This window comes from Pinus tabuliformis, chromosome J (genome assembly GCF_031772625.1).
Source record: "Pinus tabuliformis cultivar Carrire ecotype Pingquan chromosome J, CPIR1, whole genome shotgun sequence".
NCBI classification, from domain to species: domain Eukaryota; kingdom Viridiplantae; phylum Streptophyta; class Pinopsida; order Pinales; family Pinaceae; genus Pinus; species Pinus tabuliformis.
Window position 1 is genome coordinate 156958442 of NC_142295.1, and position 17614 is coordinate 156976055.

The window sequence follows — 17614 nt, forward strand, 5'->3', positions numbered from 1 at the left end:
AATATGAAAGGACAAGTCCTTGTCATATCCAAGACCAGTTCTGTGCTTGTTGTGGACAAGCTGTTCCCAAGATCTGATGATGGGCTTGGGAAGTGCAGACTGAGTTTCTGCATCTGCATGTACAACTGCTGCTTTATTGGATTCTGGATCTGATTCAACCTCAATCTTACTAATTTCACCACTTGCTGGTTTAACCTTGAACAACATATTGTTTTGAGCAGAAAAAAATTTGGAATGACAAATCTGTTGGAGCTCATCTTGCTGGAACTGAGATTCTAGTTGCAAAAAATCAATCTTTTCTTGTGCATCATGCAGGCAGGTCTGAATGTCACAAAGAGTGTCTTTGCTAACATTTACCTTCCCACCAATAGTGGAGTGTATTAGTGTATTCAGTAACTCTAATACATCATCAAATCTAGCCATTGTCTCAACAAAGAAATGAACACTCAACAATCCTAGTGGAGACTATAGCAAGTCTAGACAAACCCCAGCTATTGAAGATTTCAAAAATTAAGAATACCAGTTTGAAAAATACATTGTCCAATACCAGACTTTCAGAGATTCTGTTCTTTAAATTCTGTAGAAATTTCACATCTGACTAGACTTTTTAAATTAAGTTGCGTAGCTGATTCCTTCAAACTTTATAGAACTTGCCTCTATATCCCTTCTGGAAGCTCAGGAATGCAAAAAGAATAAAAAATCCGCGAATACCCGCAATGGAGACCTCTTCCTTCAATAATAAATCCAAGAATCTCAACCCCCTTTTTTTTATTGGAAATGACCCCAATGATGTAAAAAACTTCACTGAAGGTATTCAAAAGGCACTCAACTAATTCCAGCTAAGAATTTAGCCAATCACTAATAGATTTGTGTCCAGCAAGAATGAGAGGCTCAAAGTCCTTCCAACACAGATACAATAGATATGTTTCACCCTTAAAATGCTCAGGTATACCAAGATACGCTTTGTATGGATGCACAACTAAATGACTTCTTCCTTCTTTGAAATTCGAACTTCAACTACAGGAATGGATTACATATACCTATGATATATCAACTCTAATAATAACAGAGATCTGAAGTAGAATATACCAACAAATGTTAGGAAGAACAGTGGCTGTAGATAAGTGTTATAACATCAAAGAAGCTCCATCATTACAGAGAAAACACCACAGTGGTAATATATGCAATGTATTCAGCTCCAAGACAGAGAAATAAATATGGAGTGTCTTCCATATATATACAACCACACATCCAGTGATATGAGAAAGTTTGAGACCCTCTACAGCAGAGGTACATCACCAAACATCACTTCCAATAGTCTATACTCATTAAGATTTCAAGCACAGGTACAACTGAAACAACCACAGAAAATACAAGTTTGTAGCCTCGTGTTCAATGCGAAGGGTTCAAGCCCAAGAGCATGTTGTTGCCAGAGGGCAAGTAGACCACATTAGGGCTCCGAGAAAGGTTGGAAGCAATCTCCTTGGCAGCCTCGATACGCCTGAGTCAAAGGGCAATAAATTTCTGTTGCTTCTCTCTCGATATCACCGACGATCACCACAACTTCATTACCAATTCCATTTTGCACAGTAACTCTCCACTCGCTCTTGGCATATTTAAAGAGAGATAGTGGGCACCTTTGCCTTTTGGCAAAGTCTGGTAGTCTTATATTCGTAAATTGGCATGTACTCCTTAGTCAACTTAACAAGTATGTCCGAAGTGATGGCGAAGAAATTCTCGTACAAAGAAATTAGGACAATTACAAGAAGTTTTGGTAAGGTCCTGGGATCCGGCGGGTTCGGAACAGTGTATGAGGGCGTGCTTGAAGATGGGACTATGGTAGCAGTCAAGAGGCTCGAGATCGCTAGGCAAGGTGAGAAGGAATTTTACTCAGAGATTGCGATATTGGGCACAATCCATCACTGGAATTTGGTGCAACTCTTGGGTTTCTGCTCGCAGGGATCTCACAAGATCCTCATCTACGAACACATGCCCAATAGCTCCTTGGACCGATGGCTTTTCGACGAGAGTAAGATAAGCTTCCTGACTTGGCCCATTAGATTCAATATCGTATTGGGCACTGCTCGTGGCCTGGCTTACTTACATCAGGAATGCCGGTATAAGATCATTCATTTGGATGTAAAGCCTCAGAACATTCTTCTCGACGAGAATTTCGTGGCCAAGGTCTCTGACTTCGGGTTGGCTACGCTCATGAGCCGAAAAGATAGCGGCGTGGTGACCACCATGAGAGGCACTCCCGGTTACCTTGCCCCGGAGTGGCTTCTGGAATGCGCCATCACTGAGAAGAGCGATGTGTACAGCTTCGGAATGGTGGTTCTCGAGATTGTCGCAGGGCGCAAGAACTACACGAAGGTTGCTGATTCTGATAAGTGTTACTTCCCTGCTTGGGCGCTTTCAATGGCTGTTAATTGCAGAGAGATGGGTTCGAGTTCGCCTGCAAGGAGCACGCAGCAGCAGACTTATGGTGGATGAGCACAAAAGAATGTTAAGAAAAGAGTCCCTCGATGATGAAATCCTTGCTATTCCTGCTTGCGGTTATGATAGGCGGTGTGCTGTTGTTGATGCTCAGCACCGATGGAATGAACAACATCCATGGAATGAACAGCGTTCAGTTTCAATCGTTCTCATGTATAATTGTCAGACAACGTTCAAATGTCAGACAACGTTCCTTTCAAGACAGTAAGGGTAGCGCTGGACAGCGTTCCTTTCAGGACAGTAAGGGTAGCGCTGGACAGCGTTCAATGTCAGACAGCATTCCTTTCAGGACAGTAAGGGCAGCGCTGGACAACGTTCAATGGAATGAACACACAACGTTGAAGGGTATAATGGAATGAACAGGCCAACGCTTAAACGTTTCAAACCAGGTCAGGACAGTAAAAGACAGAGGGCGCATGTAAAGAATGGCACAAATAGCGCTAGGTGAAGGAGCGTTTCGTATGCGGAGAGAAACGTATTAAATGCAGGTGGAGCAGCTACAGGAGCAGCGTAATTATCATGAAACGCTTGGCAGTCAGGATAGCCAATAATAGTAAATCGCAGATGGATCAGCGCTTTTAAATGGGGCATTTATGGACAGAGCGCAGTGGTGACAGAGGCGTTATAAGGCAGCGCTTGAAAAGAATATGGCAGAGGGCCAGGACTGCTCACAACAGAGGAATGGCAGCGCTGATAGAGGTAACATCCTCTATTCTAAGAAATGCTCAGAAAAATATAATCAAGAGGAGAGCATTAGTTTACAAAGGCCACAGAAATAGGTGGCTCACAATGGAGCAGGGTAGGAGATCGCCCACTCTGATACCATGTTAAACACACATGGGCAACCAGAAATATAAAAGATAAAACATGCAAGTACAATTTTTATTAACATGAGATATATTTATAGTACAATACGTGACTCTTGGGTTTCAGATCCCAAGGTCTCTTGGACTGCTTTGGTCTATTCGGCTTCCACACTAACCCATTTAGGATTAGGTGTCCAACAAATACTTTGCTTGGTTACAAAAAAAATTGTTTTTATCTAAAATCAACTCAATTAAACCTATACATTTATAATTAACCATTAAAATATTTTAATTAAATATATACAATCAAATTTATCAAATTCCAACCCTAATTGTGAGAAATATTCACATTACTATGGGACATTTAATGTTGCCAGAAGTGATATATAAAATATCAGAGTCTAGAGGAATTAAAATATTACAACTATATACGAGGCCGCTTGAATATTGAATACCAAAAACCATAGCAAGAATTGCGTGATTTATGAAAAATATAAAAAATTTGGCTACCTTGATTTTGTATTCCAAATTTCCAGCTGATAATTCACTTTCCAAGATACAATGAGATTGGAGCTACTCGTCGTCGGGGCTCCCATAGCAAGGTCTAATCCAAGAGGCTAGGTACCTCAAGGATCCTGCCCCTATTTCAGCCTTCTTGGGACTATCACTTCACATCGCCCCACCTCTCACCTAGAGGTATGGCTACATGTGATCCCTCAACCCACTTGGCTCGAAATTTCCCCTACTTGAGGTCTCTGCATGAGTGGATGCCTCCACTCTATCTCCTCTCGGCTTCCCCAGTTGTGGCTGCTCCACAACCTCTTGAAGTTGCTTCACCAATCGTGGCTCCTCCACAATCGTCTGAGACTTCTCTTGTGGCTGCATGTTAAGACGTAATGTACTCTCCCTTTTAACCACCAAGTCTCTAACAGTTTCCTTGCTCCTCAAGGCTTTGCATGCATCTTGAACCTCAAGAGCATACAGGTTCTTGACTCGTGAACCAATCTTCTTCACCTGTCTAGTGGTGATGTGTCGAAGGAAAACTTTTCCCTTAATGAAGACTACATCATAACCTTTGTCTTCCAAAATTGCGATCGACACCAAATTTCTCCTCAGTCCTGGTACATACTTGACATCAGTCAAGGTAATGCGAGCTCCATGTTCCCTCTGAAAAACAACCATGCCTACACTTGAGACACTATATTTTTCATCATTACCCATCGCTATGGGTATATGGAGATCTTTCTCCTCCAAGGTGCTGAACAAACTCTTGTCGTCGGTCATGTGGAAAGAAGCTCCATTGTCAAGAAACCAACCACATCCCACCATGGATGAAACCATGCATGCGAAGAGAGTGAAATCCAACTCGAACTGTGAGGCCAATGCCTCACCTTCAGATCATTCCTTGGATCCCATCTTGGATTTCTTCAGTGGGAAATTTGTAGCAAAATGGCCCACCTCATGACTATGAAAGCATCGCACTTTCGATTTGTCAAACTTCTTCCCACCATGGGAAGAACTCGATTTGGGATGAGAATCCTTCTCCTTCCCTTTCTTCGCCTTACTCTCTAAGGCGCAATTTTCTTCATCCTCCTTAGATGAAGAACCATCTTTGGTGCTTCTTCTTATCTCCTCCTACATAAGATCCAACCAAAGTCGTTCCTAATCTGGCAGTTTTTCTCTTCCATTTACCGAGTCTTAGTAGCTATGCCAGCTCTTAGGAAGACCGAGGAGCACAAGACTCACCATGTCATCATCGATTGTCGTGATCCCTACGCTTCCAAGCTCATCCCTGCAGGTGGTGAGCTTGTTCAGATATGTAGAGATCGTGTTGCCCTTTTCACACTTGATTTTCCGAAGCTTGTCTTTCAGCGCCAGCTTCCTCTGATCGCTGTTGTTCTGATATAGATCTTTCAATGTTTTCCACATCGAAAACGGTGTCTCCTTCCCATGGAGACTTGAGACTATGTGGTCTCGAACTCCCTCCAGAAGGATTCTCCTTGCTCTAGCCACACATTTCTTCCATTCTGCCAATTCTGTAGCATTAGCCGCTGTGGGCTTGGGGACTTCTTGATCAATGAAGTCCTTTAGACCGTTATCCTCTAATACTGCTTCCATGCGATCCTTCCAGGCTATATAATTCAAGCTGCCATCAAGGGCATACTCGAGTCTTAAACCGTTGAATGACATTGGTGAAATTGAGATGTGATAAGAACTCGATTTCTATATTCAGGAATTCCTTTGATCACCTTTGCTCCAATACCATGTATAAATTCCCACTGGAGATCAACAAATTATGCAATATACTAAAGCAAAATACAAGATCTACTTCTACAACAAACTTGCGGAAGCTTAATCGATTATGAGCAAGATCAAATAGAGCACATATAACTAAGAATGAGAAAGAAATCACACATGAACACAAAATAATACTCTGGGGAAAGCCTCAGCTAAAAACCCCGATCTCTATAATATCATACAAGTGGAAATATGTTCGGATTATAGAAAGCTTTAGCTCACAAGCTATCCAGCTCTCAGTACAATCTTACCATGTTGCTCATAAATAATCAAAGGCCTCTCACAAACCTTCTCCTCTGCCCTCTAAGCCTCCTATTTCCTTGCGCAATTTTTCCTGGGGTTCAATGCTTCCACTTGTGTGAATTCCCACCTCACAGTGCTCACTTGGCTCAGTAGTAACTATGCAATCCTGAAGGATATAATTCCTTCTACATGGATGAGTTTCTTATATAGGAAAATTTCTCCAATTGATAGTACATTGTCCCTTCCTTTGATTTCAACTGGGTCTCTGACTAAACTGACATGCATGCGTTATTTATGAGAGAATATTCAGTTATCTGGAGAGCAGCAGTTACATTCATGCAAGCATTAATTAACTAAACTCACAATTAATTCTACAAACTGTTAGAACTAATCTAACTGGACTTAACTCAGTTAACTGAGCTAACTAATTACAACTCGACCTGATCTCCTTTAATCAAGGGATAACTTCCTCAATCATTGGAGAAACTGTTGCATGTCTTCACATAGACTTCATGTTTGATTTCCTACAACTAATTAACTTAAGATGAATTAATTAATTATTAATCAAATAGCTGCTAAGAACAAATTCGAATTTTACTTCTCAATTCTAGTTCAGGGACTAACTAAAGTTGGAATCCACCCCGAGATGCTATTTATAGAAATTCTATTTTTAGCACTTCCATTTTTCATTCCTTATTGCTATGTTCAACACTGGTACCCGAATTTCTATTTATAGCAATTCTATTTTTAGTATTTCTATTTTTAGCATTTCTTGTTGCAATTTTCAACACTAAGCATTAATAAGAAAAGAAACAAGTGGAAAAGCCATAACACATGGCTATCTAGGAAACAAAAAGGCAAGTCTAAAACCACAGTCAATGCATACATATATCCATGCTAATGACAACACATAACCAGAGAATCACATGTATATACTATGCATCTAGAAATCAACAAGGAAAATCACACATGCAACCTATTACCTGCAAAGAAATCTAGCTATAGCTGTCGATCCAATTGTTTCATTGCACTTTCTTACTTTCCCTTTCCTTCTTTCTCCAATCCAAATGAATACTAGAGTGCTCCAAGAATTCTATAAGTGTGCAAGAGTATGAGACTATGAGAGAATGAAATGACAGCTCCAAAACTGAACTAACAAAAGCTGACCAAAAAAATTTGTGAACTGATACTCAAAAGTATTTTTATCATTGAGGCCTCTATTTTCTTCATTTTCCTCCGTTTTCCCTCTAATTTCCTTAGCATGAAAATTTGTGTCCCTTCACCTTCCTTTTCTCCTATTCATCAAATAAGTCGTTGATTTCCTTTAGTTGGCAATGGTAAGGAGTCTCCATAACAATCTCACTAAAGTCTCAAAGGAATCTCGATATGGGATTTGGTCCCAAGTTAGATTAATTATTATGCCACGTTGATGACCGTTTAATTGACTGATACATGCTAATATTTTCTTTGATAAAAAGGATTTGTGATTTATTTCATATGGCTTATCTCATGAAAAGGAGAGAAAATATATATTTTTTATAAATAAGTTTATTTTATGGAAAATCAAATTGAGTTGAAGTTAAAAATGGCATATTGTTTCAATCATAAAGTCAAAAGAATTAAATTTTTACGTTTAAATAAAATATGTTATATGTTTGTTGGATTAATTTTTGGAATAGGTTAGAAAAATTAAAACATTATTTTGAGTTAAGAATTTTTTCCTTAAATTTTATGTTATTTTTAAATTTATAAGCATCTAGATTTGGTAGGAAGAAATTAATTGCAATTTAGGAGTCAAATTATGATGTTTTCTTTCTCTTACTGTTTTTCGCATATACATTGACAACTTAGATTCTTGTTTAGTAAAATAATTTGTATTGGCCTGAATTTCTATTTTGTAGCCACCATCCTTCTTTTCATGCTAATGATATTGCTCTTATGATGGTGAGTCCCTATGATTTTGATACTACAAGTATAACTCTTAAGAGTGAGAAAATGGAGGTTATGATTAAATCTAAAATGATCATTTATGCTAACTTTGTGTATGACAATGATAGCTTGGAGAGAGTGACTTTATAAAAGTTTCTCATAATTGATCTAGTTCACAAGCTTAACTAAAACAATAACATTGAGAAATGGTTAAGTGGAGACTAGAAAGCATATTATGGACTTGAGAACAAGTGTAAGTAAGTGGACCATTGACTATATGAGTTAAGAAAAAACTTTTGTTTAGGACCCTCATCACTCCTTTTATCTTATATGTTTGTTAAATTAGTAATTGTAACATCTCTAGATAATCACAAAGAAATATAAAACAAATCCAATTTTTATATGTTATAATATCAAAATTAAAGGCAATACATCCTATACTATCCTCCTCATAGAAGGAAGCCTTAGGTATGTAATGTAGAAGAACAAGATAAACAACCTTAAAGACAAGAGGCTTCCTAATATTGCTTATAGTGAAAACTACTTGTGACTGAAGCAAAGTTGGCCTAAATATGTCAAGTCTTACCTAAATATTTAGGGAATAAGGGAAGAGGTCAATCTACATAACAACAATAATATTAACGCTGATATTGCATCCAAATTTTAAGGATAAATTGTTGAGTGGTAAAGAATTAAGGGATACAGAAATAAGATATTAAAAGGAGATGATCAACCCAATGTAGAAGAACAAAATTACCTTTCTATTTTGATTAGCAAAGAAAGCAAATCAACAATTTTTAATAGAAGAATAAACATATATGAGCTCCATAATGAAAGAAGGCAAGTCGGCATCAGATGTGGCTTCTGGTTAATGTTTTAAGCTCAGGGGGTTTGGATTGACGGTGAATGGGTACACTGTTAAGACACTCCTTGCAATAGGTCACTGGTTCAAATCCCCGTGGGTGCTTACCTACCCAAAAAAAAATTATTTAAAAGAGCCCGCAGAGGTTTGGTCTCATGGCCAGCAGACGATCTATTAAGTCGTTTGTGCCACTGTGCAGGTCACGAGTTTGAGTCTCATCTTACCCGAGGGTCGTACTTGCGTGCTGGGCAATTCCTCCTAGAGGTTATAGTGGCAGCTGATGGGATTCGACCCCGTGTAACGCGAGTACGATACCACCACCATTGCCGATTCCGCTAGTCAACAAAAAAAGAAGAAGAAAGAAGGCGTTAGACAATTCCTAAAATGTCATGAATAGAAAGAGTTTGTCATCTTTATAAAACTAGAAAAATCAAAATTGGGAAAGATGCTCTTATAATATTCTATATACACCCACATTAAATCACAATCTCTAAATATTTGTTAACACTAACCTTACTAACCTTTTAATTCATCAAATTATTGAGTTTTACAAAACCACCTCTTAAACCATTTAAAACACATAAATAGATTTTGAAAAAAAATTAATATATCCTTATATTCCTAAATGTTTGATGAACCAATTTGATTTCAAACCATATTAACAATCCTCATCATTATCTCAATGAGTTTAATAAACATTAAAAATTGTTTTTAAAATAATTAAAAATATTTATAACTATATATACCAATTATAATATCCAATTGTTTTTAAGTAATGATGATGATGGTGATTATTAACATCCACTAAGACTAATGCGGTCTATAGAACTTCAAGAAAAGAAAAAAAATCTAATTGTGATTCTTCAAAATCTTGTTTCTGTGATAAAAAAAAAGAAAAAAGAAAAAGATTTCCAATTCATCGTCATTATAAAACATATTTTATTAAAAATAAATAAATTTTAAATTTAATACTATATATTTCAAATTTATAAAATATTTTATTATGATATTTTTAAAAATATTTAACATACTTTAAAGTTTGATTTTTTTAATATTGAAATTTCAATTTGTATTTTAATTTTATTTAACTAATATCAAAGTTATAATTTACATTGTAACATTAAATTAATTTTTATATTTTTAATTTAATTTATAATATATGGTAAGGATTTATTGAAGGGTTTTTTAATTTGAACAAGTTTCCACATAAGAGATAAAAAGAAATATAACATATTTGTTATAGCATATTAAATTTTGTAGAATAAGTTTTTATTTATAATAGAATGGTGTTTTTGATGGGATTATTTGATTGAATATGTCATTTTACTAACTAGGAAAGTTTATCTCATTTTTCAACTCAAGAAATCTTTACGGGTTCTCTAGTCTTCCAAACCAAGATCCAAACTGTCATAATGTGCTTGAGATTCTTGTACCCAACACCCCTCCAGTGTCCGACACCAAAATCTACCTCTCTTTCATTGCCAAAACTTCACACTCCTAAGTGCTAAAACCAAAATTCCACCCCAAATCCCCACAAAATTGAATCAACTAAAAGTTCCCTATAAGAATTCCCTCTCTCCCAAGCTTCTCACACTTATCCCTGCCCCTCAAGTCAATGCCACCCACCCCACCATTAATGTCACCAATTTCCATTCCTTTCCTTGAGCCACTCCCACCTATCCTCTTATCTAAGAGCCCACCTATCCTCTTATACAACACTAATTTTGAGGAAGACATAATAATCTTGCTCAAAATTGTTTTGAGTGATTTTAACATATATATATATATATATATATATATATATATATATATATATATTTTCATCTATTAGTTAAACTATGCCATATTAATAAGTCCATCGAGCTAGGGTGGACACCCCACACATTTTCCAACCAATATAGGGACCCAAACACGTTCTAAACTTAGTTCACATATATAAAGAGATGACTTGTGGGTGGTCGTGCTAGATCAAAAGTATAGTAGTAATCTCACTGACTGAATCCCAAGTCTCCTCAGTGAGAAGCGACATGTATATAGATTCTAATAATAATAATAATAATATCATTTTTAACGTTAGTTAACTTTATAGATTCATAAAAATTTTATTAATTTAAATATTAAATAATGACATTCAAATATAATTTATTAATAATAAATTAAGATTAAAAATTAACCAATCACTAATTATAATTAACTTAATCAAACTTAAAATTAATTATAAACTTAACCATTAATCAAAATTAAAATTAATTTTAACTTATTTATTTTATCAAATTTGATTATTTATCTAGCATAATAAATTATAAAACACTAGCATATTCTTGCAAGTTAGGGATATCTAACTAACACCAACATACATACTTTGTATGTATACTAATATTATCTATAAAAATCAAGAACATAAATTAATCACTCAATATATATGTTAATAACATAATATGAAATAATAAGGTTGAGGAGGAAACATTACACAAAACTCCAATAATAAATTTAATTTTCTAAAATTTATTTAATTTTATTATTATTTAGTAAAAAAATTAAATACATTTAACAACAATTTTATATAAGCAAAATTAATAAAACAATAAAAAAATTAATATTTTTAAATATAATTGAAAATATTAAATAATATAATATTTAATAAATTTAATTTTAAAATAAAGGTTTTAATTAATATTAAAAACCATTTTTATTTATTATTATTTGAGTGGTCTAATTAATAGATAAAATAATTTTTTTCTAAGTATTTTTTGGTTAATCTTTCTCAAAACTTGGTAGAGTAAGAATAATAAGTTTAAATTGTTTGACTTGCAATTTTTTTAAGGACCTAAATTTATTTATACATTGAAAAGTGCATTTTATATAACAAGAAATCATAATATGACTTTATATAAATATTTTCGGAAAAAATCACATCATAAAATCTTTGTGGACGCATTTGGGACCAACGACAAAGATTTTATGAGGTGATTTTTTCTAAAATTATTTCTCTAAATTCAGATTATGGATCATAGAAGCTTAAATTCAAATAAGAAATCATAATGTTGCTCAAAATTAGTTATGGCCAAGAAGTCATTTCATCTATTAGTTGAAGTGGGCTATTATTAATGCTTCTCTATTGGAATAAGACTTCCAAATTTTTGGTAATTTAACTATCAATATATTAGGTGGATGGTAGGAATTAATCTCCATGGAATATTCTAAATTTTTCTCAATAATAATAACAGATTAAAAATTAAAATTTATTTCAAACATAGTTACACAATTTATGCATTTTAAATTGATTAATTAAACAAAAATATTATACAAAAAAACTATAATATTATAACAAAATCTAAATATATAGATATACTATAAAATATATTAAAAATTAATACTTACCAATATTTATCAACTATTAAATTTATATCAATAACATAATAGTAACTAAACAACCAACCAAACTTATAACAACTAAATTTAACTCAGCTAAGAAAGAAAAATAGAATAAAGGAAGTTTAGATTCCAAAATTTGAGAATCCAAGGGACCCGCAAAGTCAATGGAGGCTAAGCGCGCTGGACGACATGGGCACCTTGTCATGGAAAGCGAATTGGATTGTGAAAATGCCAACTTCTAAATCCCCATTTCTTAATAACTAGTTTACCGAGCGGAGGGCAATGCCGGAGGAATTGCTCAGAAAGTTATGGAAATTCTTGTTATATTAAAAGAAAATTTGGCAAGGATTTTTGTAAATCTAAGTTATAGTTGTTAAACTTCAAAATTTTTGGTGTTTTAGATGTTTTTGATGGTGCTGAATTCATTTCCACCATCAAAAACACGATTCAAACACGGCCTCTACAAGATTTTTTGAAATTTTTTTGCTCAGATTCCGACTACTTTTAACCATCTGGGCACTTCCTCGGCCTCGATAGAAACCTCCTTTCTTAATAGAGTAGAGAATCTCATAGATTCCCATATAAATTTTTGAATGAAAATTATAATCTAATTTTTAAATAAAACTCACCATCATCGGAAGGAACTATTCAAAGTTTCAAACCTATAGAGTTCAGGTTTCCTAATTTCCTCTGCCCCACACTGACTTTTCATCCATGTTTAAACTTTAAATGTGCATTAAACAATTTTGGGAATTAATGAACATTCTCGGTGCAACACATAAATATTAAGATGTTAATAGTCTATATCTCGATTTGGAGTCTGAAAATCACAAATGAGATGGATTCCGTATATTCCGGGATATGCCAGTCAGACAAATTCCCGACCATGGGAATTTGTATTTATATTTATATTTATATTTGACCATGGGAATTTGTATTTATATTTATATTTATATTTGACCATGGGAATTTGTATTTATATTTGACCATAGGAACACACAAATACTTAGGAAATATTTTGATGGGAAAGAAATGATGTAGATCTGAACTTTATTCAAAGATGGGACGACTACAACATGGGGGCTTTGTTTTCTCCCATATGCAGAAGTGCAATGACGAGCATCTTCATGTCGATTGTAGATTTATTGAGAGGAGAGGAGTGGAGTCTCGTGACCATCGAATTTTGGGAATATGTAATTGACATAAATTCAATTAACAATGATAAGTATTAAAAACTAAATTACAATTAAGAAGTTGAGGAATTTTAAATTTTTGAATATGCAATCGAAAGGAATTTCAAATTTTTGAATATGCAATCGAAATAGATTTAACTTATGAGAGGCTTCAAATTTCAAATTCGTTTCACCAGTTTGAGAGGAAAAATTTGATGATGGTAGTTTGTTTTTTATGTCTTTCATTTTAAGTTTTATGTAGTCATATCACTATCAAATTTTTTTCTTTTGTTGCGGTATATAAGTGACCTATGATAATATCCAATTTTAAACATAGTTGATTAATGATATTTAATTTTAAACATATTTGTGATTAAGTGAATCATGTTCATTTGTTTGAGATTCATCATTATTTTGATTTTTAAAAATTTCCAAGTTTTAGACTTACAACAACTTTAACAAATTTTCAAGAGAATAAAGCATAAGAAACTAAATATAGTTTAAGATTATCAAATGAGAAATTTTAGTAGATAAACACGATAACTTTGCCATTAATATATATGAGATCTGCTTCTCGCCTTTTAGTGGTGATTGATGAGTGACATAATAAGCTATTACAATTAGCCATTAAAATTTATGATGACTAAATATTTTTAATATTGTTATCATAATACATAAAAAGTTATTTTTTTGAAACTATTATGGAAACTACTATATGTATAAATGAAATTTTAATATTTATTATCTAGATTTGAAATGAAGTTGAAATGGGTGTAGTGATATGAAATATTTGAATCATTTCAATGATGCCCAAAAACCCATTAGGTTATTTCCACCATGTTTATAGTAATCCTGTGTATCTCAATGTCAATTGAAATCTTCACTACTTCACTTTCTCTTCGAAACTTGTTCCCTATTATCTCTCACCCACATAATGTTTTATCAAATTAAGAGTAGCATCTCATAAATGACTACAAATTTTTGAGGTGATGACCTTATCATGCAATTTGGAGCATGGATCTCATATGAACTAATATTTTATAGTCTATAATTGAGTTGTTCCAATTACTAGTCAAAATGCTCTGATAAATAACAACAACCTTCACTTCCTTTGTCCCAATAAACATTTGGAAAATAAAAACACCAATTAAAATTTATTTAGTGATAAACAAGAATTTCATAATCCCAATCACATCCTCTCATCATGTATGTTTACATTTAGTAGAATACCTTTCATGATACTCATTTTCCATTTAAAAAAAATCTTAATTTTTGAACAATATAACCACTCTTATTCACTTCAGAGTTTCCCTTTACTTATTTAAGGGTATGCTTGTGTGTATAACTAAAAAGTAATTTATAATTCCTTTTTAAAGTCACTTTAATAAAGAAACTATATATTAATGACACATCAAGATTAATAGTGGATAGTGAACACAATTAAGGATCACCATCCATTAATAATAAACAAATTGAAAATAGATTAAAAGTAATGTATTGTAAAGGTCAAAATTTCAATATCTATGTTTATTAAATTGCATGTGTAAGTGAAAATAAATTGTAAAAATAAAATTAAACTAAATAAAGACCGAGTATATGAAGTCTAATTATCTTTCGTGAATACAAGCTATATCATTTTATACTTGGAATTCTATACTAAGGAATACTCCAATATATCTTTTTTCAGTTTACGCTGATCTAATCCATTTTCTGAAATGTAAACATTATAATCCAATATATCTTTTTTCAGTGTAGGTTGACCTAATCCATTTTCTGAAATGTAAACATTCTATACTTGAGGATAATCGAGTCTATCTTTTGAAACAAAGACACTCTATACTAGTGTTTGATTTAGATTTTTCTTGCATATGCTAGGTTGATCTCATCTATTCCTTAAAGGCAAGCAATCCATATGGCAAGATGATCCAATCCATCTTCTATAATTTAAGGTACAATCTATATTACCCGATGATCCAATCCATTTTCTATAATTTACTTACCTTAATAAATGAAGTTAAAAATTGAACAAAATTATGTAAGCATTATAATTTGTTTAAGTTTTAAACGTAATGTAATAGAATAAAAATCTTAAATAAAACATGGATATGTGTTTGCATTTCTCAATGGTAAGAAACAACATGCACATAACATAGTTTACAAATAAAATTCACATATATGAAAATAATTAAATTTTTATATTTATGAAATAAATTAAACAAAGTCACATCTAGATTCTAAAATAAAAATAAATTAAACAGAGTTACATCTAGATTCTAAAAGCAACCTTTAGCAACCTTTATTGCGCACAAAAAGATTATAGCCCTAAAAGACTATGGTAGATAAATCCAAGCAAGAAACAAATGGATTAAAAAGGCTTATTCTATATGCAATTGTTCATCCTCTATGAACAACAAGAAAAGGATTCAACCATGTCAAATTCACTAATGCCAATTATTAAAACAAAAAAAATCAACCATGCCAAATTCACTAATGCCATTTATTAAATAATAATTTCAATAAATAAGTAATACATACATCTATGAACTCCATAAATAAAAAAATGGTGTAAAAAATATCATAATTCTTTTTTTAAACTAATATGATAAAGAGAAAAAATCTAACATTATTTTTTCATTGTGAAATAAAAATGATTAATAATTATATATCTAAAAAAGAAAATTAATACAACATTTTATAGAAATTTCTTTTACCCTTCAAATAAAAAACAAGAAGTGATTTTTAATATTAATTTTAATTTGATGACCCACTGAAAAGTTTTTGAAAAATATTGAACATTTCAATTTTGATTTGATCCTTGATCCCATCTCTTAATTAAATAAAAAATATGAATAATTTTTTGAAATAAAAACTATAATCTAATTTTTAAATAAAACTCACCATCATTCACATAACACTAATCATAACACTAAGCTAAGGTTTTCTGAATTCCTTCGTTCCATCTTGATTTGATTTTACAAAAGTGAGGTTATTTCATCATGTTTAAACTTCACATGCCAAGTGCGTTGAACTTTTTTTGTTTTTGTGAATTAGAGTCTTTTAATTTAACTGAAGTTTTCGTCACAACGCATACTTGAGTTAGTCAAGATACTAAAAGGTAATAGTTTGACTTCTTGATAGTCTCTTGATTTTAAGGTGGTCCATAGGGTGTTTATCCAGTAAAATAGGTGATCTTATCTGGATTTGCAAGTAGAGCGGCAAAAATGAGACAGATCTCAGATATTCCTATAAATGCAAGTTAGACAGATGCCAGGTATTCTAGTAAATGCAATTGAAATAAAGATGCCCCAAATATAATCGAAATAAGGAAAAAGAAATGATGTAGATCTGAACTCTATATACATACATAAATCTCCCATCAAGGAGATTAGTTTTGCATCCATCTGTGAGGTGTAAAATGTGGTCTATAATGTTCAGAATCCTTCAAAATCTGTCACCCCAACTCTACTCTTGTGCAGCCGTTGCACATAATCAACAAAATCCTGCAAGTTCTTATAAGAAGATCCTTCTTTACTCACAACCATTTTTGCAAGCTTCCTCAGCTCCTGAGCTTTCTTTCTCATGGCTTCTCCTGCTTCCTCAACCAAAAGCATAGTGACTGCTCTTCTCACTTGCTCTTCATCGAGCACACCATTCACATCCACACATATACTTATTGCCATGCCTAGGCGTTCCACCAGGAGATTCGAGTTAAAAGGCTGATCTCCCATCATGGGTGTAAGGCCTTTAGAGATGTGCGACGCGGTTGGGTGCCAGGCGACCGGGCGCGCGCACATCGGCGTGTGTTGGAGGTGCGACGGGCGGTCGTGCACGACCGAACGATGGTGCGACAACCGGTTATGCGATGCGACGGAGGACCTTGCGACGATTTGCGACAAAGACTTGCGAACACTTGGTGAACGACAAGTGTGGAGCGTGGTTTATACCCATGATTGGAGGCTTTGCGATGGGGGTTGGCCGACATGCCATGGAGGGCGGGGCCGACTTAAACAATCGTTCAAAGGACATGTGTATGGCGTGTGTGGGCGGTCGGCTGGGCAGCCCACCCACATGCCATGGTGCATATATATGTGGAGCGTTGGGCGTTCAAACATCAACAACTTCGCTCATTCGATCATACACACTTCGCTCTAAGGGAAGAGCTGTCTTGTGCGCAGTTTTGAGGAGAGCTAAGGCACATAGCTCATGCGCTCTCCTTGGTAAATCGCACTTGGAGAAAACGCTCACGGTGAAGGGTGAAGACGTTGGGCAAGGCATGCCCGGGGTGATCGTGCGGAGGTGTCATTTGTGCGACGACTTGGCGTGGGTGTCTTGGCGACTCAGGAGAGCGCCCGCCCATCGTGCAAGTGTGCACGAAGACTTGTTGGAGTGTTGGTTTGTGAACAGAGGTGTGTCTCGGTTGGAGGCGCCCGTGT

At 34.1% G+C, this 17614-nt stretch overlaps 1 protein-coding gene and 1 pseudogene across 1 annotated transcript; one reads left to right on the plus strand and one right to left on the minus strand.

Annotated features, from left to right (window-relative positions):
- The first annotated feature begins 1722 nt into the window (after positions 1-1722).
- On the plus strand, positions 1723-2493 carry LOC149226111 (G-type lectin S-receptor-like serine/threonine-protein kinase SD2-5). Its single transcript, XM_089380110.1, has one exon. The coding sequence runs from the start codon at positions 1723-1725 to the stop codon at positions 2491-2493; it is 771 nt and encodes a 256-aa protein (XP_089236236.1).
- Positions 2494-16612: 14119 nt separating this feature from the next.
- Positions 16613-17614, minus strand: part of LOC149226112 (putative UDP-glucosyl transferase 73B6) — a 30059-nt pseudogene continuing 29057 nt past the window's right edge.

Bases quoted from the DNA above. Each gene is read 5' to 3' on its own strand.
- LOC149226111 (XM_089380110.1), top strand. From the start codon at position 1,723: ATGGCGAAGAAATTCTCGTACAAAGAAATTAGGACAATTACAAGAAGT.